The 24,606-nt window shown below is 39.1% G+C and overlaps 2 protein-coding genes across 12 annotated transcripts in view; one reads left to right on the forward strand and one right to left on the reverse strand.

Annotated features, from left to right (window-relative positions):
* neurl1aa (neuralized E3 ubiquitin protein ligase 1Aa) overlaps positions 1-2,456 on the forward strand; it is a 34,346-nt gene extending 31,890 nt beyond the window's left edge. The window contains exons 5-6 of the mRNA XM_028449808.1: positions 878-1,030; positions 1,276-2,456. Of these exons, the coding sequence (XP_028305609.1) occupies positions 878-1,030; positions 1,276-1,517 (395 nt within the window). The 3' untranslated portion in view covers positions 1,518-2,456. The remainder of the gene's footprint in view (positions 1-877; positions 1,031-1,275) is intronic.
* Positions 1-24,606, reverse strand: part of sh3pxd2aa (SH3 and PX domains 2Aa) — a 70,924-nt gene that overhangs the window by 2,426 nt on the left and 43,892 nt on the right. For 3 of the 11 annotated variants that reach the window (XM_028449695.1, XM_028449772.1, XM_028449781.1), the window contains 9 exons: positions 24,073-24,156; positions 21,220-21,337; positions 19,976-20,361; positions 19,879-19,893; positions 18,709-18,767; positions 18,002-18,121; positions 12,566-16,341; positions 3,205-3,271; positions 1,512-1,680 (listed from right to left, as the gene is read on the reverse strand). In XM_028449695.1, the coding sequence (XP_028305496.1) occupies positions 14,383-16,341; positions 18,002-18,121; positions 18,709-18,767; positions 19,879-19,893; positions 19,976-20,361; positions 21,220-21,337; positions 24,073-24,156 (2,741 nt within the window). In that variant the 3' untranslated portion in view covers positions 1,512-1,680; positions 3,205-3,271; positions 12,566-14,382. Of the gene's footprint in view, positions 1-131; positions 294-857; positions 1,014-1,331; positions 1,469-1,511; positions 1,681-3,204; positions 3,272-12,108; positions 16,342-18,001; positions 18,122-18,708; positions 18,768-19,878; positions 19,894-19,975; positions 20,362-21,219; positions 21,338-24,072; positions 24,157-24,606 lie in introns of those variants that run through there. The other 8 variants (XM_028449721.1, XM_028449713.1, XM_028449730.1 and 5 more) reach the window with 8 other exon arrangements.

Here is a 24,606-nt window from a genome sequence, read left to right on the forward strand (position 1 = left end):
AACAAAGCAACACAAAATTATTAAAACACAGAAAACACAAAACTACATCAAATACAAAAAACACACAAAATGATGTCAAAATTACAAACAATTTATCGAAGGATAAAAATACAAATATGATATGTTCCTACTTTTGTGCACACTTGTGTGAGAGGGGCGGGGCTTCTCCTGAAGCACGCCATCAGTGGGGGGCGGGGCTTCTCCTGAGGCTAAAAGCTGAACATGTCTGCTTCCAAATAGTCCCTCCTATCTCCTTTCCTATCCACTTTTCCTTAACCCTGTGGATGACGTCACTGGGTTAAGGAAAGGTGTTAGGAAAGGAGTTAGGAAACGGCCATCACGTTTGTTTTGACAATCAGACACACTTCCACTAAATGACGTAATAATCTGACGGCCACAGAGGTTAGTGACGTCTGTCGAGATGAAAAAACTACAAACTTCCTAAGATGGATTAAAAGCTCATTTCTAACACTTTCCACTGATATAATGTCATAAATCACAGGTTTGAATGTAAATCAAGGGAAAAGAGGTTACCATGGCTACAAGGAACTAAAGGTAAACTAAAAGAACGTCACAATGAGAATGGTTGATCATTATGTGGTCTCCTTTGGTAAAGGATGTATCAGTGTTTCCTAGGCTAAAGGAGGTTATAAAGGAAGCATTGAGCCTCTTTTCCTGAGCTTAAAGAGAACTTGGACACTCTTTATCATGGCCACCACTTAAACACTTCCAGGGGTAAAGGAACAGTGGATAGGAAAGGAGATAGGAGGAACTATTCTGATGCAGCCTATGTGTTAGCTGTAAACTCACATTGTGCAAACTGAAAACTTCCCATAATGCATCACTCCTCCACTCACCTGTTAACGTCTCCCTGCAGGCTCCACCCACGTCGGGGACCCACGGGCCTCGTCCAATCCCAGCTCTCCATCCTCGTCCCCTCCCACTCCCATCAGTACGCTGGGCAGCGGTGTCTCTGACCCCGTCCTTAGTGGAGGGTTGTGTTCAGCAGCGTTCTGTGGACCAGCAGGAGGTGGGTTCATATGCTCACACATTATTATTTTTTCTGTGTTTTTTTCAGTTGTTTTGTGTTATTTTTAAGTCATTTTCTGTGTTCTGAGTTATTTTGTGTATTTGTCTGTCACTGTGTGTATTTCTCTGTAATGTTGTGTGTTATTGAAGTCATTTTGTGTATTATTTTGTGATTTTGTGTGTTGCTGAGTCATTTCATTTATTTTCTGAATCATTCTATGTAAACTAACCTAAACTCCGCTACAGGAACGATCCCCAGCTCTCCGGTCAGCCTCCCCAAGTCTCCGACATTCCCGTGTGGGCGTGGCCCGCGGTCCGACGAGTGTTCGATCTGCTACGAGAACGCGGTGGACACGGTGATCTACGCCTGTGGACACATGTGTCTGTGCTACAGCTGCGGCCTGAAGCTGAAGAAGATGTCCAACGCCTGCTGCCCCATCTGCAGGAGGCAGATCAGAGACATCATCAAGACGTACCGCAGCACGTAAACGCAACATGAACGCAGTTTCCTATCGTTGGCGAGGTCACGTCACCACGACTAACGGTCACGTCTTCGTCTCCTGGGACAGAGGACGGAGACACTGTTGGGTTTAAACCAGCGTCCTAGTGATGAAGAGCTGAATGTTTGGCGGCTAACGCTGTCAGTCGCGTCTGTGGAAAAACAGACGACGTGCATCAGTGTTTTAAAGGAAAACATGTATTTTCAGTAGGATTGTTCCAGCTTTTGTGCTCATATATTCTCTATCATGTACCGTTTGTGCTCGTACTCGCTGGTAGCTACAGTGTGTTTTCCTAGTTAGCTTGTTAGCTAGCTAGCTTTGCTCTGCAGCGTGGGGCGATGGTAGTCGTCTTTGTCAATACCCAATCCTTTCACGTGCCTGATCGTTTCAGGTCGTTTCAACGACAGCTGGGACGTAAACCGACCACAGGACGTTTGTTAAATATTTACTTGTAAATATGTGTCTGTTTTGTGGTGTTTTTGTTATTTAAAAAAACTAAAATAATGATTAAAAAAACAAACAATACACAACATTGACAAGCAAAAAACAAAATAAAATCACAATTCACTCAAAACATAAATTACTAATCTTTTTAAATAGCAGGGTTTTAACATTTTAAATAGCACATGAACTGCCGTCAGATCGGCCGACGTAGACGCGTTGAAACGATCGGGGACGTGAAAGGATTGGACAGTGACAATCTTTAATAATTACTTGTCTGCTCCATTTCAAAATCAAAACCATGATTTCTGTCAACGGTCGTAGAATTTTAAGATGAAATACCAACATTTGAGAGTTTAGACTGAAACAGTGAAGATTAACATGTAGTAGGGCTGGACGATATACGTATCAAGATTCAAGATATGTCAAATTTTCTATTTTGGCGATATAGAAAATCACAATATTGCCTATATCGATATACTGTATATATATATATTTTTTTTTTTGTAGCTTATTTTGTATCAAAACACTCGTTTTAAGAGTCACTGCTTTCTCTACTTCACAGAACAGCATGAAAAGCACAGTTTGATGGATCACAGAGTCTCATTCTTACCCAGACCTTCATCTAAACAAGCCACACTACAGAACTCACTCACACGTGCTGTCCAATAGAGGAGAAAAGGCCAAAAGCGGCGCACATTGTGCTGCTGGTTGTTAATAAATGAGCATGTGTGGCAGCAAATAAAAACCAGAATTGTCTTTATGGTAAAACTTCATTTGAATTAAAATTATTATATCGTATTTCGCCATTTTGAGAAAAAAATATTGAGATGTGAGTTTTTGGTCCATATCGCCCAGCCCTAGGCGCTCAGTGTACAGACAGAGAAACAGAGGAAATGTTGCTTTGACGAGAGCAACCTTTGAATGAAACAAGCACAGTTTAAAAAAATGTCAGGCTTCAATTTGTTGGTTTTGAAATTTAGCGACAAAGTTTTGGTGAATGCTGACTCAGCAGTTTGTAAAGGAAATGGAATCGATGTGGTTTAAAAAACTCCTCAGGGCCAAAACATTTGATAGGAAAAAAACCCCTCAGTGCACTGTTGAGCTCACTGAGACAGCAGGACCATCGTACCTGCCTTAACACACACACACACACACACACACTGCACAAAAAGAGAGGAAAAAGCACACAAATTCATCCCTATTTTTATACCAGAGAATGATCCATACTCACATTTATTAGAATATATTTTAGTTTTGATGAGACCCAGATTTCACCAGCAGCTCAAACATCTTTAACACTAAACCCAGAGAAAAGAAAAAACAACAAAAAAACGACGACAACAATGAGGGAAAATCTTCAACACACTTTACATAATATTTCAGGAATTTGTGATAAAATGAGGAGAGTTTTGTTCTGAGACGTCAACAATGAACTCGTTTCTCTTCTTCAGTGTTGCTGTTTTGTGAATGTTGTGATTTTGTAAAAATGTTGTAGAAACAACTCACACACACACGTATGAGGCGAGGTATCACTGATTACACACACACATTGTTCACACAAAGTACTCATGACTGTATGTAACTCTGGCCACTAGGGGGCTGCGGCTAAGCTAACACTTTTTAGTGCTAAGCTAACACACTTTAGTGCTAAGCTAACGCTCTAGTGCTAAGGTAACACTTTTTAGTGGTAAGCTAACATTAATGCTAAGGTAACACTTTTTAGTGCTAAGCTAACAAGCTTAGTGCTAAGCTAACAAGCTTAGTGCTAAACTAACACTTTTCAGTGGTAAGCTAACAGACTTTTCAGACTTTTTTTCATTAATTTGTGATGAATGAGGACATTTCTACAGAGATATGACATGGTAAAAAAAAATACCATACAAAATACTAAATAATATTAATAACGTTCCCAGTTGTATTTCGTAACCACTATCTAGTATTTTGTGGCCATTATCTTGTATTTAAAATGTTAAAATGTATTTTTTGGTCACAAATGAGTATTTATTGACCACTATCTAGTATTTGCTGGCCACCAACCATTATTTTGTGGCCACAATCTAGTATTTTGTGGTCGCTGACTAATATTTCTTGACCACTAATTAGTATCTCATTGGCACCAACTAGTATTTTTTTACTTCCAACTAGTATTTTTTTACCTCTAACTGGTATTTTTTTTTTACCTCCAACTAGTATTTCTTGGCCACTAACTGGTATTTTGTGGCACAAACACATTTTATTTACCATGTCATGTCTGGTGCTCAGTACATTTCAGACTTTAGGTGTGGAAACATTGTAAAAGATGTTGAGTGCTGTAGAATTCTTGGAAAAGGAGAATGTCTACAATGTCTTCATATGTCATGAGCCCCCCCCCCCCCCCCACACACACCAGTGGAAGCCATAGCTCTGATTAGCCGTGCTTTAACACTCATTGTGTAGTTGATAATCAACCTCTGGGTCTCTTTGCTGCTACGTCCCTATGATGAGACGTCCGTCCAAGTGTTGAATGTTAAGGTTTTTGTAACGTAGAGAGACAAAGGACTCTAGAATGTGTGCGTGAGGTTTTTCCTGATGTTTTGTTCTCCTGGTTTTGATGGGAGAGCTTTTTATTTTTATTCTGAGCAACAATCAAAGTTCTGGGCTTTCTTTGGCAGTCCCTGAATGTCCGCTGGCTTTGGTGATTGTAAACCTATTTCATGCTTTTATTTTATAGTCCAACCGACAGCCATCAGAAGTGTCACATTATGGAGCTACTGATTGTAATTTATGGAGTTTTTATTTCGACCAACAACAAAGCTGATGATTTCTTTGTGCTATTTATTTCTCTGGAGGTTTTTCTGAGTTCACTCAGAGTGAACGTTGGGACCAACAGTCCTCAGTGTGAAATCTTCTGTTGTGGACTTTGTCAAACGATTGTGTTTATTAAACTTTCCAGATGTTTTCTGTGATGTGAGTCTTGATGAACAAACTGAAATATTCAATCACCTCCTGTCAAGCACATCTTAAACAATCTCACACACGAACAGTAAAGCAAAGAAGCAAAATAACTCCAAAACATAGAAAACGACAAAAAAGTAGGGATGCACCGAATATTCGGCCACCGAATATATTCGGCTGAATATTGCAAAAAAAGCAACATTCGGCTTTCGGTTTGGTGAGTTAAGGCCGAATAGTAGCGTGTGACGCAATCAAACAACGTGCGGTGATTTAGAGTTGGAAAAGTGTGTGTGTTGCTGCAGAACCAGCAGCAGCACCAGCTCTTCTTTTCCACACACAAACACAGCCAGACTCTCTCTTTACCGCTTACCCCTTTCCGTTGTCCGTCACCGAGTCCGTTGTTTGCGCTGTGAGCCAAGAATACGTAAACATCCCCATCACTTCCTCCTTACACTACACCAGGTCTCACTGCATAGGCTGGTGTAGCATTAGCATGGAGTGCTAACAGCTGATGTGTGTAAACAATGGGTCCGTGGTTCCAAGCAGTGACTCCCAACACGATCAGCAGCAGAAAATGTTCACATTCTAGGAGGCGTGTTTGGTAACGTCACCTACCAACGTGGGTAAAATCCAACTGTCCTGTTTAAAGCTGACTTTTTACAAAATGTGTAATAACAAGGAAGGAAACATAAGTTTTTACACTTTGTTCCTCTGAATGAGGCTAAATGATGTTTATCACTGTAGATAAACCATTAGAAAGTCATTTTATCATCATACCTCACCTTTAATGTACTTTAGTTTTTTTTTTGGATGCATGTTTTGTTTTATTTGAAGGATTAATATAAATGATAAACTTTGTTGTGCTTTTTATGAAAAGCAAAGGCAACTGGAATATTTAAAAAATGTCATAATATTCAATAAACATTTACTTTCTTTAAAAAAAACATGTCTAAAAATGTGTTCTAGGCTATTTATGCACAATTTAAAAAAAAAAAAATAGGCCTCAAATTTTCATTTCGGTGCATCCTGACAAAAAATACATAGAACGATTCCAAAAACATGCAAAATTGACAACAGAAATACACGACATGAATTTAAAAAAACAATGAAGGAATAAAATTACACAAAATGTATCTAAAACTGACTAAAAAGCAACAAAAACATACAAAATGTATCAAAAATGCACTAAATGGCAACAAAATTACACACAAAATTAATTAAAACAGATTAAACTGCACCAAAAATCACATGAAATGAAAACAAATATACACAAAATGTATCTAAAACAAAAAAATACACAAAAACACACAAAACAGCAATAATAATAATAATATATAGATATATAGAATGATTCCAAAAACACAAAAAAATTGGCTAAAATGCACTAAATGGCAACACATTTACACAGAATGTGATAAATCAACCAAACAGAGGGTTGGCAGGAACTGATCTATTCTTTATATTTCTTTAACTAAGAGCACTTTGAAAGCAGCTCATTGTGTGTTTTATCTCTTACTGTCTTTAATAAAGCAGCTTTATTCCTGTGGTAAGGATCTGATCCAACACCTCCATCTGCTGGTAGTCCACGTGTACTGCAGCTCAAAGGAAAGCAAAGCATCGGCACATGTAGCCCTCGGACTAATTGAATTACAACTTTAAGTAAATGACTTAAAAAAATACATCAAACGACTATTAAAAAGTGAAACTTCCTCCAAAAACAAACAAAAATAACAGAAATAATATATAAAACAACAACAAATACAATGAGAACAGAAATCTCCATTTTGTTTCCAAAATTCTTGAAAAAAGTAATTGCAAGTCACCTACATATTAACAATTTATACAGAGCTTTCAGTCTGGCTTTAGAGCCAATCACAGCACAGAGACTGTCTTAGTAAAAGTAACCAATGATCTCCTCTTAGCCTCAGACAGAGGGTTGGTCTCAGTTCTGGTGATCTTAGATCTCAGAGCAGCGTTTGATACAGTGGATCATCATCTACTGCTGCAGAGACTGGGATTAAAGAAACAGTGCTGGGTTGGTTTAAATCCTACCAATCAGACAGAACCCACTTTGTTCATGTTAATAATCTCTCCTCAGCCAGAGTTAATCATGGAGTTCCACAAGGTTTAGTTTTAGGACCAATACTCTTTACATTATATATGCTTCCACTAGGAAACATTATCAGAGAACATTATATAAATATCTATTGCTATGCAGATGATACACAGCTTTATCTCTCAGTGAAATCAGATGAAACTCATCAGTTATTAAAACTCCAGGCTTGTCTTAATAACATCACATCCTGGATGAGTCGTAACTTTCTCCTTCTTAACCAGGATAAAACCAAAGTGATTTTATTTGCTCCAAAACTAGAGCAAATAGTGTCTCTGGATGACATGACTCTGTCCTAGTAACTCACTAAAAAGTCTCCAGTTAATTCAGAATGCTGCAGCTAGAATACTAACAGGTACTAACAGGAGAGAACATATTTCTACAGTATTAGCTTCTCTTCATTGGCTTCCTGTAAAATCTAGAATAGAGTTTAAAATCCTCCTGTTAACATACAAAGCTCTACATGATCTAGCGCCTGTGTATCTATAGAGACCTGTTAGTGTCCTATCGTCCAGGTAGATCACTCTGCTCTCAGTCTTCTGGAAGTTCCTAAAGTGTCTAGAAGTAGAACAGGAGGAAGAGCGTTCAGCTACCAGGCTCCTCCCCTTTGAAACCAGCTCCCAGTCTTAGTGCGGGAGGCTGCTACTCTCTCCACCTTTAAAAATAAACTCAATTTGCTAAAGCTTACACCGTATAATAGCAATAACCTAAAACGGACCTGGTCACAATCATAGACCACTACACATAAATGGTCAACATCTCAGACCATTGCGAGAAACTGTTACAATCATAACATACTCATTTACTAAAGCATACATATATGTATAGTTGCGATCATTTAAATGCGACCAAGTGTCAATAGTGATCGCTGAAATCACTACGTGCGCCCAGTACAAGACAAAATGTTGTCTGTAATGGTTGAATACTCAGAACATGGAGGATGACGCTAGACGTTCATTGTTAACATAACCACTAGGAACAAGTGTATCATGTTTTTCTGCAGTCTGTGTCTTCTCCTCACCCTCTGCTCTCTTTTCTTGATGCTGGAGGTTCCTGATCATTGGTTCGCAGCACAACTAGTCTGGAACTATTCTATCCTATCCTGTTTCCCCTTCTGTTCACTAACCCCAAACAGTCGACGCAGATGGCTGCCACCTCTGAACCTGGTTCCGCTGGAGATTTCTTCCTATAAAAAAAGTGGGAGTTTTTTCTGCCCACTGTCGCTAAATGTTTATTCATGTGGATCTTGTTGGGTTCTTTCTTTCGTTCTTACTATGGACTCTATATTTTGTTCAGCGCTCTGAGATGACTTTGTTGTAATTTGTGCTATATAAATAAAGTTGAGTTGAGAAATACAAAAAATGACTCAAAAACACAAAAAAGGAAAACTTATATACAAAACTACAACAAAGACACACAAACAAGCACACACACACACACACACTTTAATGTGAGGCTGGAGACAAATGAGACACAGTCGTTGTAAAACAACAAAGATGTTACATTTATTGTTGTTTTTTTCTCTTCTGGCCGACGTGAGATCAAATGTAAACATGTACAGGATAGAAAAATGGAAAAAACCTTCAAATGATGAACAGGAAAATGTCCCGTTTTTTTAAAAGTAGGAGGAGCTTCTTTCAAAAGTCTGAAGAAGAACCAAGGGATGGAACCAGAACCAGAACCAGGAGGAGGAAGAGGAGCGTTAAAGGCAGCACCACCTTTGGTGTGTGTGTGTGTGTGTGCGTGTGTGTGTTGTTTTTAAAAAGACAACATGGAGGCTCAAAGGAAATCAAGCCAAACATGGTGAAACCGTCCGGATGGCCGTGGGAAAATAAATCAAAAACATGTATTATCAAAAAGGCAAATCCTTCAATACACCAGTGGTTCTCAAACAGCCCGCGACCACCAAAATAAAAGTTATAGAAAAATATCTGAATAATATCCACTGTTATTCAGGAAGTTTATTATACTTTGGGCCTTAGTTTACATTCATTTTAAAGATGTAAATCCTTATTTTAATCAGAAATGAAATGGGTTCAAAGTGACCAAAAATGGAGGAAAAGGTGGTGAAATGGGATTTTAAAAGCCACACAAATTGGTTAAAAGTTGCAAAGTGGTAAAAAGGGTCCAAAGTGTTAATATTGGAACAATTACTTTAAACTGGCATTTATGTGATTAAATTGGCCAAAAATGAGCATGAAATATGGTGAAAAGAAGTTAAAAGTAACAATAATGGGTGACATTAGGTGTAAAAGTGGTGGAAATGGTTTATAGGTGCTGAGAATGTCTAGAAAGTGGAAAAATGTGCAGAAAAGTCATTGAAATATGATAGAGAAATGTCAGAAATTGGAGTAATATTAAAAAGAGCAAAAATATGGCAAGAAAAAGTGATGAAAATAGGTTAAGGTAGAAAGTTTGGTGTAGTTGCAGAAAAAGGGTAAAAATTAACAAAAATGGGCTCAAATTGTTAAAAATATTCTTACTTTCTTGAAATTTCCATTTCAGAATAAATATTTTTCTCTATTGTGGCAAAATAAAATGCTTAAAGCTAAAAACGGCTCCGAGAACCACAAGTTGGGAACTAGTGGAGACTCATTTTGTAGCTGATGTGTTCACTGTGCAACAACTGCAGGATTTCTAATATTTCTGTTTTATAAACTTCTTCGTCTGGACGTGTTTCTGTTTCAACAGTAAAAATACAAGCGTCGAGTTTGCATGTTCTCTCAGTTCCTCACACAGTGTGTGTGTGCGTCATACAGTACATGCCGAGTCAGCTTTTCTAAACTCCACCCCCTGTAACGAAATGATTTAATGAAACATTTCTTCCCACAAACTGACAATAGTCAACCTTCTTTTAACTTCTTTTCCTACTCGAGCCTGAGTCACACTTCCATCTACCAATAATCTATTCTATTCTATTCTATACGTCACTTTCTATATCCTTGATTTATTTCAAAACTCCTTAAAATGCAATTCCATTTTTGGGAATTCTGTGGGATTAGTTTGATGCACCTGGTCCACGTGAATAAAGTAGTACCTGTAGTGAACTTATATATATATAACATAAAATGTATTTAAAGTATTACCAATAAACAAAATATGTGCATAACTCTAACCCAAAGTAGGCTAAACCTGAACTTATGAAAACACTTTTTCAAGTTACATCTATATAATGTAATAAAAGGAAAACGTGTAGGCTATAATATCCATCTCTATACATAGACTACTCTTGTCAGTTTTACTGTACGATTCATCAAAATTGGAAGTATCGTTTTTTCCGGAAAAAATGTAACTTCTGGCCTGCTTCATAAATACTACGTCCGTCATGTCAGAGGCTTGTGTCATGTCGGGGGCTTCAGCTGGAGAGTATTGCCCAAGGGCAGTGGTTCTCAAACTTTTTGGGCTCTCGTACCCCTTTCTTTGTCTTACTTTTAATTCCTTAAAGAATAATACGTAAAAACATCTATAGATCATAATGATGGAATGAATGATATCACACATTCTAAAGAATCTCATTTTGTAAATAAGTGAAAAAAACAGTATTTAGTATCTCCTGAATAGATTTATTTCTATAGTTTTCATAAATTACGGTCATCATCCTATAATCAAATAATTTCTATCATCATTTTGTGTATTTTTGGTTTCATTTTGTTGTTCGTTCTTTTATTTAGTTTATTTTTCTCTATTTTCTCTCCAAGTGTGTGTTTTTGGTGTCATTTGGTTGTTTGTCATTTTGTATGTTTCCCTGTTATTTTTATGTATTTTGTAGTGATATTGTGTGTTTTGCTCTCATTTAGTGTGTTTTTATTGTTGTTTTGTGTGTTGCTGGTAATAGTAAGTATTTTTCTCTCTAAGTGTGTGTTTTTGGTGTCATTTGGTTGTTTGTTCTTTTTATTATTCAGTACATTTTTATCTTATTTTGTGTGTTTTTGTTGTCATTTAGTGAGTTGCTGGTAATATCTAGTATGATAATCATTTTTAATCATTTGTTGATTTCCCTCTCTGTCTCTCAAGTACCCCCTTTAGTGCCATCACATACCCCTCGGGGTACACATACCCCCATTTGAGAAACACTGTCCCAAAGTATAAAATCATTCTAAAAAGTCCTTTTATTGGTCTTTTTTTTTTTTTTTAAATAAAATGGTGTACATATTTTGTTTATTAGTAACACATTTCCACTACAGGTATCCTTTAAAACCTTCACACATCATTTTAGTTTTTTCCCAGCTGAGACATCCATTAGGTTTCCCTGTAGTTAATTGTGCTCTGAGCGCCTTGAGTTGAAATGCAGAGAGAATAAAGAGAACATGCAAACTCTGTTTTAAGAGGAAATAACTATTCTTTGGGCTCATTTTTGGAGGATCTGGTGTGAGGGAAACCACACTCCTGTCAAACCTCTGAGAAAAAAATCGTGTTTTAGACTCATTTCTATCAAAATGATGACGGGAAAAAGTGTAAACGAATTAAATTGTGTCATTCAAAAAAATATTCTGATGTTGACCAATGACATGTCCGTTAATAGGACTGATAGCTCGGCACATGTCAAAAAGATGTTCACTTCTGGAAGAAAACATGAAAATGTGTTCATTCAATAATATATCGTAGAATACATACATCAAACAGATGGTGGCCATATTTGATCTCACTATATATGTGAGATATTATTATTATTATTATTATTATGATTCTATTTGACAGAAACATGATCTCAGTGGCAAATTATAGGTTTTCAGGGTCAAGGAATTCAATAATATATCTTAAAATTGGCAATACGGATAACGGCCAACTTGGATTTATTGATTTGAATCCCAATAAAAATTGATTCAGCATACTAAAAAAACAAAAAAAAAACCCAAGTACAAATTTTCACACTTTCTTTCAGAAGTGAACATCTTAGCCCAATATTGCTACATATTTGTTGGGCTATGAGGTGGAAAAGGCTTTTAGTTTGACTGTAATGGACTGAAATGTCCATAAAACATTTCAGAAAGTGACAAAAAAACAAACTCCATTCAGGCACAAGCGTGACTGACACACACACACACACACACACACACACACACACACACACACACACACACACACACACACACACACACACACACACACACACACACACACACACACACACACACACACACACACACACACACACACACACACACACACAGTGGACCACTGAGCTGAGCTAAGCTCCTCCTCCTGCTCCTGTTTGTCTATTGCACATCTTTCTCCTGTGGGTTTGTTTACATTTTATCGTTTAAAGGCATTCAGCTCAATCAAAAAAAGCCATAACCAGGAATAACCATCACCAATAAACATGTTAGAGAGAGTGAGTCAGCACATTTACATAACGCCTTCGTCTAAAACTTGCTTTCATAGAATAATAAAAAGAATGTGCAAAGTTAAATGAACTTTGAATAAATAGGCTTGGATCAGGCATTATGTAATGAATGCACAATAAAGAAGAAGGTAAGGCCTGTGATTGGATGAAAGTGCAGGGAAAACAAAGACATGTTATTAATCTTATTTTAGCTGCACTCACCATTTCCACCAACACACAATCATTGGGTTTGTTTGGTGAGACTCTCTGGTGCACTGAGGTATCAGGCTGTAGTACCGAGAACCTCCACAAGAGGTCTCTGTTCCTTTAAATCTACCAACAGTGTGGGATTAACACCATGATGAGAATCCACTGCCTCTTTACACCAAACACCAACACTTCCTTTCCTCGTTATTGTCGCTGTGCGATCACAAAGAAACAGACAGAGAGCAGCGTGCAAAAGTTAGTTAGAAAATGTCTTTCAATCATCTTCAACACCAGCGTGTAGTGTAGGGGGAACCTTTCACCTAATTACACATTCAGTGGAAATGCTCCACATTTGATTGTTGCACCATTACATCAACTCAGTGAACAGAGATTTTTAGAAGCTACAAACATGTGACCAAAGCTGGTAAAAGTTCCGTAATAGGGATGAATATACTTTTTTTTACTTATATTGTGTAACTACCAAAACATGAGGAATTGTGAGTGAAAAGCATTAATAAAGTAGTTTTAAAAGGCCTCGTTTTCTAAGAGTCTGTGGGTGTGGCTCCAGTCTAACCACAAGGTGTTGATACAGCCGGCCATTGTTCACAGTTAAAGCTGCAGTACGTAGAATTGTGAGACTTGTTTGGAATCAACAATGCTCCCCATCGACATCCTTGGAGAGGTTTGCAGCAACTTTCGACTAAACAACAGTCCTAGAAGTAAAAAGGGAGGAGTTTTTACAACTTTGGTCACATGTTTGGAGCTATATTTCCTTCAAGTTGAACAGGTTTTTTTTTAATCTTTTAAATACATTTACCTTTCCCAAAAGCTGAAATCTGACCCTGAAAACGTGAACATAATCCTATAATATGTTAAGGTTTCATTTATTCAGACAAATTCTTTCCAGAAATTTATTTTGATCTCCGGACATGTTTTGCCTGCCAACTGTCAGTCTTCCTCAGAGTGAAAATGTCCCACACCTGGGACTCGTTTTCATCAGGCAATAGGGCGGTGTAGCCAGTCTGCCAGAACTGTTAAGTTGGCCACACTCAGAAAGAACTCCTCAAAGGACACATCAAAGTGATTAAGCAGACACCTCTGAGGAAGACTGACAGCTGACAGTCAAATTGTGTCAGAATATCAAAGTAAATGTCCTTTAAAAAAAAAAATAAAACCTTCACATATTCAAAAAGAAGACAAATTTATCTTAATCCTGCAAGAATAAAGATTTCCCCTTGGTTAGAGAAGTTAAACTTCCAGTCGACGGCGAATGCCTGAAGAAAGCAGAAATCATTCTCTACGTAAAGCACTGAGACATAATGGTTGAAGTAAATTAATTAAAAAGGTTCAATTTTTTTTTTTTTTTTTTTTTTTTTTTTTTTTTTAATCAGACACGTGAGGACTCAGGATCAATACTGGCCCCTGATTGGCCCTCAGCATTGGAGCTCCAAATTGGCAGCGGTGGGAACGGTGTGGGCGGTGTTCGTCAAACTATGGCACTCTGAAGAAGAGATTTGGTTGGTTTTATCACGTAGGACCTCCGATCGAGTGATAAAAGGCACTTATCGGCCCTCACAGTCGGTGATGGGCGGCTCCGAGCGCAGCCGACGCCTTGTTTCACGTCCACAGAACAAGCCTCTTTCAGAGGTCGCCGCTCCCATTCGTTCACGCCAATCACACCATATCATCACGTAGTGGGCGTTTATCCACAGTTTATCCATTAAAGTACAGGTTCAGGAACATATTGCTTGCTGGAGATTGACGGGAACATTCTGAAGAAGGGAAGTCATCCAAGTCTTTTGAAGGCGTGGAAAAAGGGCGACGCATCGGGTTCATTTTTTCCGCTCCAAGTAGTTGGAGGGGACCCAGCCTTTCCTCGGCCTCAGGCTGTCCTGAACCTGGCAGTACCACCACCCGTTGGGGTTCCTCTCCAGCACCTCCAGATACGTTCCCTCCGTGAAGCCCATGGTCTCCTCGTCCCCGCGGTAGTCAGCGATGGACACGTACACGTCCCTGCCGAGGTTGTTGTGGATCAGTTGGCTCTTCTCAATAGGCTTGGGTCGCACGGCGGAGACGGGAATGCCGTTGCGCTGACCGGCTCTCAGGGTGTCCTGGACGTTGCCCGTGCTGAAGGCGGCGCCTGTTGAACCCAGGCTGGATCGCTCGGCGGGTCTCGTCTGACTTTCCACGACCACATGTGGCCGCACGGTACTGAATGAGGCGTTTCGTCGAACGCCGAGCGTGGCAGAACCAGAACCGTAGTGATCGCTCCGGCCCAGCGACTCGTTTCTCCTCAACGACCCCGTCATGTAGTGCATGTCCTTGGCCGGCTGGGATGTGGTGACGAACACGGACTGGGGCCGGACCGCCACTTGGCGCACGCCGTTCCTCATCCGCACTCCGCCGTTGACAATCGCGGACGGTTTGGAGAAGCCGCCGGGAGGCTTGGACGGGATGGGCGGAGTGTTCCTTCTCAGACCCTGAATGTTGATGTTATTTAGAGTCAGAACACGCTGCTCGTTCTTCTCCAGGCTGTTGGACTTACTCTTAACCCTGGCCTGTCCGTCCGATTCCAGAACATTGATCTTTGCAACCTGTCGGACCGGCTCCAGGTAGTAGGAGGGAGCCCAGCCCTCCTCCGAGCCCATTCGAATGTACCACCACCCGCTCTCCTGTTTCTCCAAAATCTCTACCTCCGCCCCAGCAGGAAAGCTGATCTCTGAGTCCTGGACTTTCTTGTAGGTGTCCAGAGAGCGGTAGAGTGTGGGACCTTCCACGTCAGAGTCCCCACAGCTTCCTTTGGAGTAAACCGAGGAGAGGTCTGACGTACTGCGGGTACACATGGAGTCCTCCGAGGAGACGACTGAGGCGGTTTCGGAGTCATCTCCACGAGACGGTTTAAGGCTGGCCCGGTACTGGCTTGTGGGTCTCAGCTGTCTCCTCAGGGAGCCAACGTCCATCCTCTCTGGGCTCTGAGGCTCAGATTTAGTCAGGAGAGGTTTGGGTCGGACGGACGGCTTGGGCCTTGTGGACGGACTCTGACCGATCCTCTGCTCTACATCCCGGTTGAAGGCTTGGACGTTGACGGATCCTCGACGCAGCTCGTCTAAAGAGGAGTGAGGAGCGTTCTCCTGCGACCGGAGGCTGACTCCCACGTGTCTGCCCAGCGTCTGGCTCCTGCGGTTCATCTCAGGGGTGACGGCCTTCATGGGCCGACCTGAAAAAGGCGAGGATCCGGATGGTTTCCGTGGGACCGTGGAGGAGTGGTAGCTCCTTGGAGAACTGGGCTCACTGGAACCTTTGGCCAAAGTGCTTTGACCTTTGGGCCTGAAGCCGTCGTTCTCGTAGATGCTTTCCTCTTTGTGGACATCCTCCACAGACCTGTAGGAGGTTCTACGATGAGCAAACACGGGAGATGCCTTGCACACAGGTGGCGATGCCTTAGAAGAAGGAGGTGAGTTGCGATATTTGTCGTCAACGTTCTTCAAGGAATCCGTGTCGGACTCTCCTTCGCAGCCGACTGCGGGAACGTCATACTCCGGTTCCTCAAATACGGGTCTGCTGGGCGGCGGCTCTGTGGGTTTGGAGGCGGTGCTCGTAGGAGGGGGCGTCTCTTCAGAGTCCTGCTTTTTGACAGGTGGGGCTGGAGGCGGGACCTTTGGGCGTGTCAGGGTGCTGGATCGGCGGTTAAGGTTGGGCTTTTTGCGTTTGTCAATGTAGGAGCAGGGAGCCCAGCCCTCCATGTCTCCAATCTGCACGTACCACCAGCCTCCAGGGTTCTTCTCAATTACCTGCAACACAGAGAACAGTTACAGTTTGCAAAGAATACAGAAGCTCACGTATAGCTTTCATTTCAGTCGAGACTCTAAGGGCTCTATTCTCCCATGTGCCTAAGTCCAAAAAGCTGTACAACAGCGCTGTTTTTGGCTGCACCCTATTTTCCTCCTGTACTTAAGTCAGTCGCTGCACGCCTTCATTAAGTTACGCACTGTGGGTGGAGCCTCCCTGAAATGTGGGAGTTCCATTCAAATCTAGCTTTACGTGCATTTTCCGGTGTGCATTGTCCTTTTCCTCTTACGCTCTTCTAACCCTGGAATAAGTACAGTGCCCCCATAAGGTGAAACATTATATTGCACAAGAAATATGGACATAGTTACATTTGAAGCCACACAGACTCGTGCGTCAGGCAGCAGCAGCTCTGATCACTCAGCTGCTGCTGTGTGATTAATTAAAACTCTGACAGACGCAGACTTCTGTCCACGTTGGTCACAGTGATTCAACTATTTTCATACTATGTCCAACGTGAAGTCACACCACTAAGTGTGGAATGAAAGAATAATCCCTTAATTCTGTAAAGTGACTTTGGGTGTCCAAAAAAGCACTATATAAAATTGATGCATTATTATTATTACGATTGACGATGATGATGATCAAAATTAACCAGTTATATTGTTTATTAATGAAGGCGTGTCAAATTAAAAGTGAACTTTATTATTTTCACGGATTTCAATGACATTTACAAGCGTTGGGAAAACTCCAAGTTCCAGGATTTCTAGACAGCCCCAAAAAATGACATCACCTTTCCTTCGGCCCGCCTTCATTCACAGACTTTTGGTCTACCTTACGCGCAGTGGGCGTGTCAGCAGCCTGGACGGGAGAATATGCGTAGGAAAGAAGCGCGTAACTGCAGGCGCATAACAAAAAAAAGAATAGAATAGAGCGCTAAATTATTTTGTATCTGCTGTTTTATAAAACATTAAAAGTTAATTATTTAACTTTATTTATTTATGATTTTATATGGGTTTTTTTGAGACGCTTTGTGCAAAAAAAAAAAATATATGATGAAACGAAACTTTTTTTGGGAGGATATCAGTGACAGGAGATTATTATATATTTGTATTCTTATTTTATTTCTCATGATCGACTTCTCTATTTTTGCTTTGTTTTTCTTCGTATTTCAAGATGAAGCGACATTTATGTTGATTTTGTGTAAATTGTGTCATTTTGTGTATTTTAGTTGTAGGTTGTGTATTTCATTGTTTTGTGTGTCATTAGTGTCATTTTGTTGCCAATTTTTTGTCATTTTGGGTTTTTGGAGACATTTTTATATATTTTGTTATTTTGTGTAATTTTGTGTTTTTTGAGACATTTTATGCAAACAAAATTTTACGCAACAAAGCTTTTAATGTTGTTTTGTGTGTATTATTGGTGTCATTTTGTGAACTTTTCTTGCTATTTCGTGTCTTTTCTCTCTCCTTTTGTGTGTTTTGTGTATTTTAGTTATAGGTTGTCTATTTTGTTTTATTGTATTTTGTAAACTTTTGTCGCCCTTTTGTATATTTTTTCTCCTTTTGTGTTTTTGTTGTTTTTTTATTTTGTGAATATCTGTAGTTTTTTGTGTATTTTTGTTGCTGAGTGTATTAACTGTAATACATACACACACACACTTACATCAGCCTTTTGTCCTCCTCTGAAACTGATGCCGTCAGAGATGGAGGACTGGAAATCTGCAATGGTGTAGTACTCTGCTTCCACAGCAGGGGGCGCTGGTGGTTTGGGTAAGTGGAAACCCTGCAGTGGAGAATAGAGCAGAGGTCATCAGGTTTGAATTGAGTAAGACTGTCAGACTGACTCAGGATAATGACGACACATCAGAAATCACATTTTCTTTCTTCTGTTTTAAAATTTAAAGTAATATTTTTTTTTTTTTTTAATCTTTAATCTCAATTCATCTTTTTTGTTTTAGTCTCAAGTAATTTTATGTTTCTGCAGCAGCAACAATGCAACACATTTCATTATAATATTAATGTTTACGTGTTGGTGTATTACTTTAACTGGTTGTCATTATGAATGATGACCTGTCAAATGTTTATAGGCTCACTTTAAAGACTTGATACTTGTTTTTGTTTCCTATAATCAGTATTAATGTTAAACAGACGTTTTAATGTACGACGGTGAGGTCACCAGTTGTAACAGACACCAGTTGGACTAGAACACCATTAGAGAAAACTGTTAAATCAAGATGGGAAAAGACTCCAGAGTGTTTATGGTAACTAATGCTACTTTTAATAAAATAATAATGTCAAACATCACGTGTTGTGATAATGAGCACTGTTAAATAATGTTGACTAATCCAACCATAACAGCAGTGGTCTTACCAGTCTTACCAGGTTAGCGTCTCTGCGTGGAGGAGGTTTCTGCCTCAGGTTTGGAGACCCTGATGAAAAGGATAGTGTTAGCTTGTTCTTACTTTTATATTATTCAATAACGTTCAATAATGCCCAATAACGTTCAATAATACTCAATAAGTTTGAATGACATTCAATAACGTTCAAATACATTTAATAACGTTCAATAAGGTTCAATAACGTTTAATAATGTTCAATAATGTTTAATAGCATTCAATATTGTTTAACAATGTTTAACAACGTTTAATAATGTTCAATAATGTTCAAATATATGTAATAATGTTCAATCATGTTCATTAACATTCATTAATATTCAATAACGTTCATTAATATTCAATAACGTTCATTAATGTTCAATAACGTTCAATAATGTTCAATAATACAATTCTATAACATTCAATTATGTTAAATAACATTCAATCATAAAATTCAATAACGTTCAAAAACGTTCAATAAAGAGACTCTAAAGCTTTGATGAAAATGACTAAATGTGTTGAATCACAATAACGTGGCTCCCTCTGCTGGCCAGTCTCATAATGAACATTTCAGCTGCGTTTTCCAAGCTGTCTGATCTCTCACCACTCGCTTGTTTTAACTTAGATTACAAACAGTATTAATATCACACGTAAAGATGTTAGTCCAAGTCAGGTTAAAAGACACATCAGCACTGGGTTAAAGGTCAAAGGTTAAAACATTGAAAAACAGCTGCAATGTTAAAGTTAAAGCTTTTAAAGATGAGCAGAACAACCACTGAGAACAAACCAAGGAGTTTGCTGCTACGGAACAGTTACAGAACAGTTACGTAGCAGTTACTGAACAGTTACGTAGCAGTTACTGAACAGTTACGTAGCAGTTACTGAACAGTAACATAGCAGTTACTGAACGGTTACGTAGCAGTTACGGAACGGTTACGTAGCAGTTACTGAACGGTTACGTAGCAGTTACTGAACGGTTACGTAGCAGTTACGGAGCGGTTACGTAGCAGTTACTGAACGGTTATGCATCCAGTGGAAATCCAGTGTCACGTTTGTAAAGAAGCTGTAATAGAACATGACGAATGTTGGATGGTGAATATGACGGATGTGTAAATGTTGTGAGATCACACTCGTTAGAGGTTAGTGACCGTCCTCGGTGTCTTACCAATCACATCAAAGCCTACACACAGAGAGAGAGCACTGAACTTAATAACTCTTAATAACATAAACTCCATGGTGTGGGTCACCTCTCCATCACTCACCATGCTCCACCCGGTGAGGCGCCACCCGCGCCACGGCCGGTGGCCCCGCCTCTCCCCTGGCCGAGCCAGTGGCGATGCCAAGACACGGGCTGTTGGTGTCCCGGCCGGCGCTCAGCCTGCGGCCCGTCTCTGCGTTGATCTCTGAGTTGTGGGGCACGGGGAGGCTGATCTCATTCTTGGAGACGTGGCCCCCCGGCGTGGGGCCGCCCTCCCCGTCCGTCTGCACGTCCTTCTCGCTGACAGACTTCTTCTGCAGCAGGTTGCTGATCTCCATGATGTTGCCGATGATCTCCACGGGGCCGGTGAGGGTCTTCTTACGGGGGGAGAACTCATCCTTCAGCTTCTTCAGGTACGAAGCCGGAGCCCAGCCCTCCTTACCCAGATACCTGAGAGGGCACGCCCAGGGATTAGAGATTAGAAAACACCTAATGTGTACAGCGCATTTCCTGAAGTTTTTGTTCTCTCTTTATATGATTAGTTTCCGGCATGTTAACAGGCAATGTCGACATCAAACATGTTCTAATTTCTTTTTTAATAAATTTGCAAAAAAAATCTACATTTCTGTATTTTTCTGTCAAGATAGTGTGCTGAGTGTACATTAATGAGAAATAAAATGAACTTTGATTTTAGCAATGAAACAAAGAGTGAAACATTTAAAGGGGTCTGAATACTTTCCGTACGAAATATATATTAAATGAAATGAAATAAAGTGGAGGTGATTTTAAAAGCATAAACATGTGAACTGATGCCAAAGTTTTTTTTTATTCACGTGTTTGTATGTTCGTGTGTGTTCGTGTATTTGTGTGTTCATGTATTTGTGTGTTCATGTGTGTTCATGTGTTCATGTATTTGTGTGTTTGTGTGTGTTCGTGTGTGTTCGTCTGTGCTCGTTCGTGTATTTGTGTGTTCATGTATTTGTGTGTTCGTGTGTTCATGTATTTGTGTGTTCATGTATTTGTGTGTTCGTGTGTGTTCGTCTGTGCTCGTTCGTGTATTTGTGTGTTCATGTATTTGTGTGTTCGTGTGTTCATGTATTTGTGTGTTCGTGTGTGTTCGTCTGTGCTCGTTCGTGTATTTGTGTGTTCATGTATTTGTGTGTTCGTGTGTGTTCATGTGTGTTCGTCTGTGCTCGTTCGTGTATTTGTGTGTTCATGTATTTGTGTGTTCGTGTGTGTTCGTGTGTTCATGTATTTGTGTGTTCGTGTGTTCATGTATTTGTGTGTTCGTGTGTTGATCATACACACCTGACGTACCACCAGCCCTCCAGGTTCTTCTGGATCACCTCCACTGTCACTCCCTTATCAAAGCTCACCTCGTCTTTACCCTGACTGCAGTAGGGCTGCACCGTCACATACTTCTCCTCTGATACAGGGGGAAAATAATACATCATTACAAATAAATATATAAATACACGCAGACATAAATTAGAAAATGACTAAATCAATACTTGAATGAATAAATAATTGCAAAAATAAATACATAAATTAATAAATAAATACACGTGGTAATGCAATTACATATATATATATATATATATATAAATAATATGGTAACAAGGACATAAAAAATAAGTATGTTCATTTATGTGTTTATTTATTTACTTAACTGTGCTTCTCATGCTATTCTGAGAAGTAGTGAAAGCAGCGACTCCTAAAATGAGTATTTTATGAAAAAATAAAAGCTCTAAAATACAAATATATATATATATATATATATATATATATGTATCAATATAGGCAATATTGTAATTTTCTATATCACCAACATAGATATCTCAAAATGTCTTGAATCTCACTATATTGCCCAGGCATATAGTATCTTAAAGATGCAAATCCTTGTTTTAATCAGAAATAAAATAGGTTAAAAGTGACCAAAAATGGTGGAAAAGGTGGTGAAATGGGATTTTAAAAACCACAGAATTGGCTAAAGTTGCAAATTAGAGTGGATAAAAACGGACAAAAAAAGTGGGGAAAAAAGGTTCAAAGTGCAAATATTAGAACAATTAGTTTAAACTGGCAAATAATGGACATGACAAATGGTGAATGTGCTTATAAGTGCTGAACATGTCTTGAAAGTGAAAAAAATGTGGAGAAAAGTCATTAAAATGTGATGTAGAAGTGTCAGAAATGGAAATAATGTAGCAAAAATGTATTAAAAGGAGCAAAAATATGGCAAGAAAAGGCAATGAAAATAGGTTAAAATATGGAAAAGTTGGTGTAGTTGCAAAAAAAGGTAAAAATAAGCAAAAATGGTCTCAAATAAATCTTGAAGGCATTTGGCGCCCAAGGTTGAGAACCCCTAAAAGGATTCGTTACCAGGAGAAGAATCAGGTGATTTTTGTTATTTTTGTATAAAACAAACGTGAAGCGTTTCTCACGTGGATTCGACCACATGTTGTTTTATGATCAGCTGAAATGTAAAAGTCATAAACGCTGAGGGAGATCATTCTAATGAAGCTAAAGAGCTTTAATTATCCACAAGTGTTTAATGCACATTAATGACACGGCTGCCTAGGGGGCGGAGCCAATTAACAGCTTTAATGTCACAGCTGAGTCATCCTCCCAGGTATCACTATTTAGGTTTTAACTTCCAAAAAAGCAACAAAAGCAGAGAAAAAAATAACAAAATCAAACTGCTACAGACGCTGCGTTGCCAGGTTGGGTTTAGAGTGTCTGAAGGAGCAGTGTGATCCCGCCACATCAGCTGAACATTGAGCAGATATGTTGTAGAAAACAAATGTATATAAGCTATTCCAGACAAACCACACACAACACAGTTGTGGAGAATGCATGGTCAACAATCTTTGTGTAACCACCAAAGTAACAGGATAACCAAAAAAGAAAACACACATGCTACGAATCCAGATGACCTCACATTGTGCTAAACTTCAAGGATTAAATCAGTGTGTGCTGTCCTTTCACCAAGGAAACTTAGGCTGAACGGCTAACCTGGTCGAGAGTAGGTTTTGTTCTGGCTTGGATCTTAGCGAGTGCTAAAGCCCCGCCTCCTGTCCAACCAGTTCTCTTAGAAAACAACCTGCTCATTGTTAGAAGATCCTGATTGGTGCAGATCTGACAGCTGAGTTTAGGAAAGAAGATTATTAATGATAAATTAATCATTTCATTTAGATTTATATCTGATGGACTGATTTACAGTCATCCCAGTGTGTAATAAATAGGTCTACTTGAATAGAAACACGTGTGTGCTGTAATAAAGTTTAACTGCAGAGCGCTGTACGTTCATCATCCAATGGATTAATATCATAATCTCATGCATGCACACATTAACAGAATCAGCAGCTTCCTGTCTGAGTTCTCTCATTCCTCCCTTTTCTGTAACAAGAGTTGTTTTTGGTCTGAATTATGGATTTGAATTATTCATATTTTTAAAGAATTATTCCTCATTTGTGACGATCTACAGTTCCTCCGTGTGATTGGTCAGATGCTGTAATATCCACCTCCGTCACTAGAGTGCACCGGTTAACCAGACTGAAATCATAGTAAAACAGCGTCTGTCTGACAGGAAATGTTTGCTTAGTTGGAGCAAACGGAGATTAATCCAGGATATAATTATCTAGAATCATAACATCGGGCCAAAATGACCCTAACAATCAGAAACAATCACAGAAAACAATACAAAAAAGAATAAAAAGACACAAAACTAAAAAAAAACAAATCACACCAAAATCTAAAGAATTACTATACAAAAAAGAATGCACAAAACAAAAACACCAAAAATGATGGCAAAAATAATTTTTTTATTTTTTAATTACAAAGGAATATATAAAATAACAGAAAAAATACATAAAAGGATAACAAAACAAAAAACACACAAAAATTACAACAAAAATTATAATAACAAAAACAACAATAAACGCACACACACACACGACACTAAACATGAACAAAAGTAACAAAAAATAGAAAAAATGACAAAACACAAACACACACCAGTTGTTCCTTTGTTGTTCCCTGTGTTAATGCTCTGATTATAGTGATTATAGTTGTTATTGTAAATGTGATAAACGCTGATATAAAGTCAAATAAAAGCAGGATGAGTTTTCCCGGCAGTAACACACAAACTAAAGTAGTTTTCACCTCGGCTCTGCTGACGGTTCACGATCCCCCCCAGAGTCCAGCGGCGGTCCAGCCTCTTCAGGTGGGCCTTACGTCTCTTAGTGACTGATGATGATGATGATGATGATGATGATGATGATGATGAAGGGCAACAAAAGAAGAAAACCAGGAGTTAGTGGAACAAGCTGCAGGTTAGCAGAGGTTGTTAGAGCAAATCCTGGTCCTGGAGAGCTGCTGTTCTGCATGTGTGAGTCATCTACAGCTACTGACCAATCACATCACAGTGTTTTAAAGCAGAGAAAACATCCACAACAGGCAGTACAGTGTCCCTTCAGGAATACAGATGGAGTACATACTAAATAATGACAAAAAGACAACAATAAAAACACAGAATTATGCCAAAAGTCAGAAAATATTACATAAAAAATACAAATTGACAACAAAAACACAAAAAAATGACACCAACAATCATAAAAATGAAAAAAAATATTTTTTTTTAATTACAAAAAACACACAAAAGGATAACGCCTGTTGTAGACGTTTCTGTGCTTTAAA

The sequence above is a fragment of the Gouania willdenowi genome, chromosome 1 (assembly GCF_900634775.1).
Source record: "Gouania willdenowi chromosome 1, fGouWil2.1, whole genome shotgun sequence".
Taxonomy (NCBI): domain Eukaryota; kingdom Metazoa; phylum Chordata; class Actinopteri; order Blenniiformes; family Gobiesocidae; genus Gouania; species Gouania willdenowi.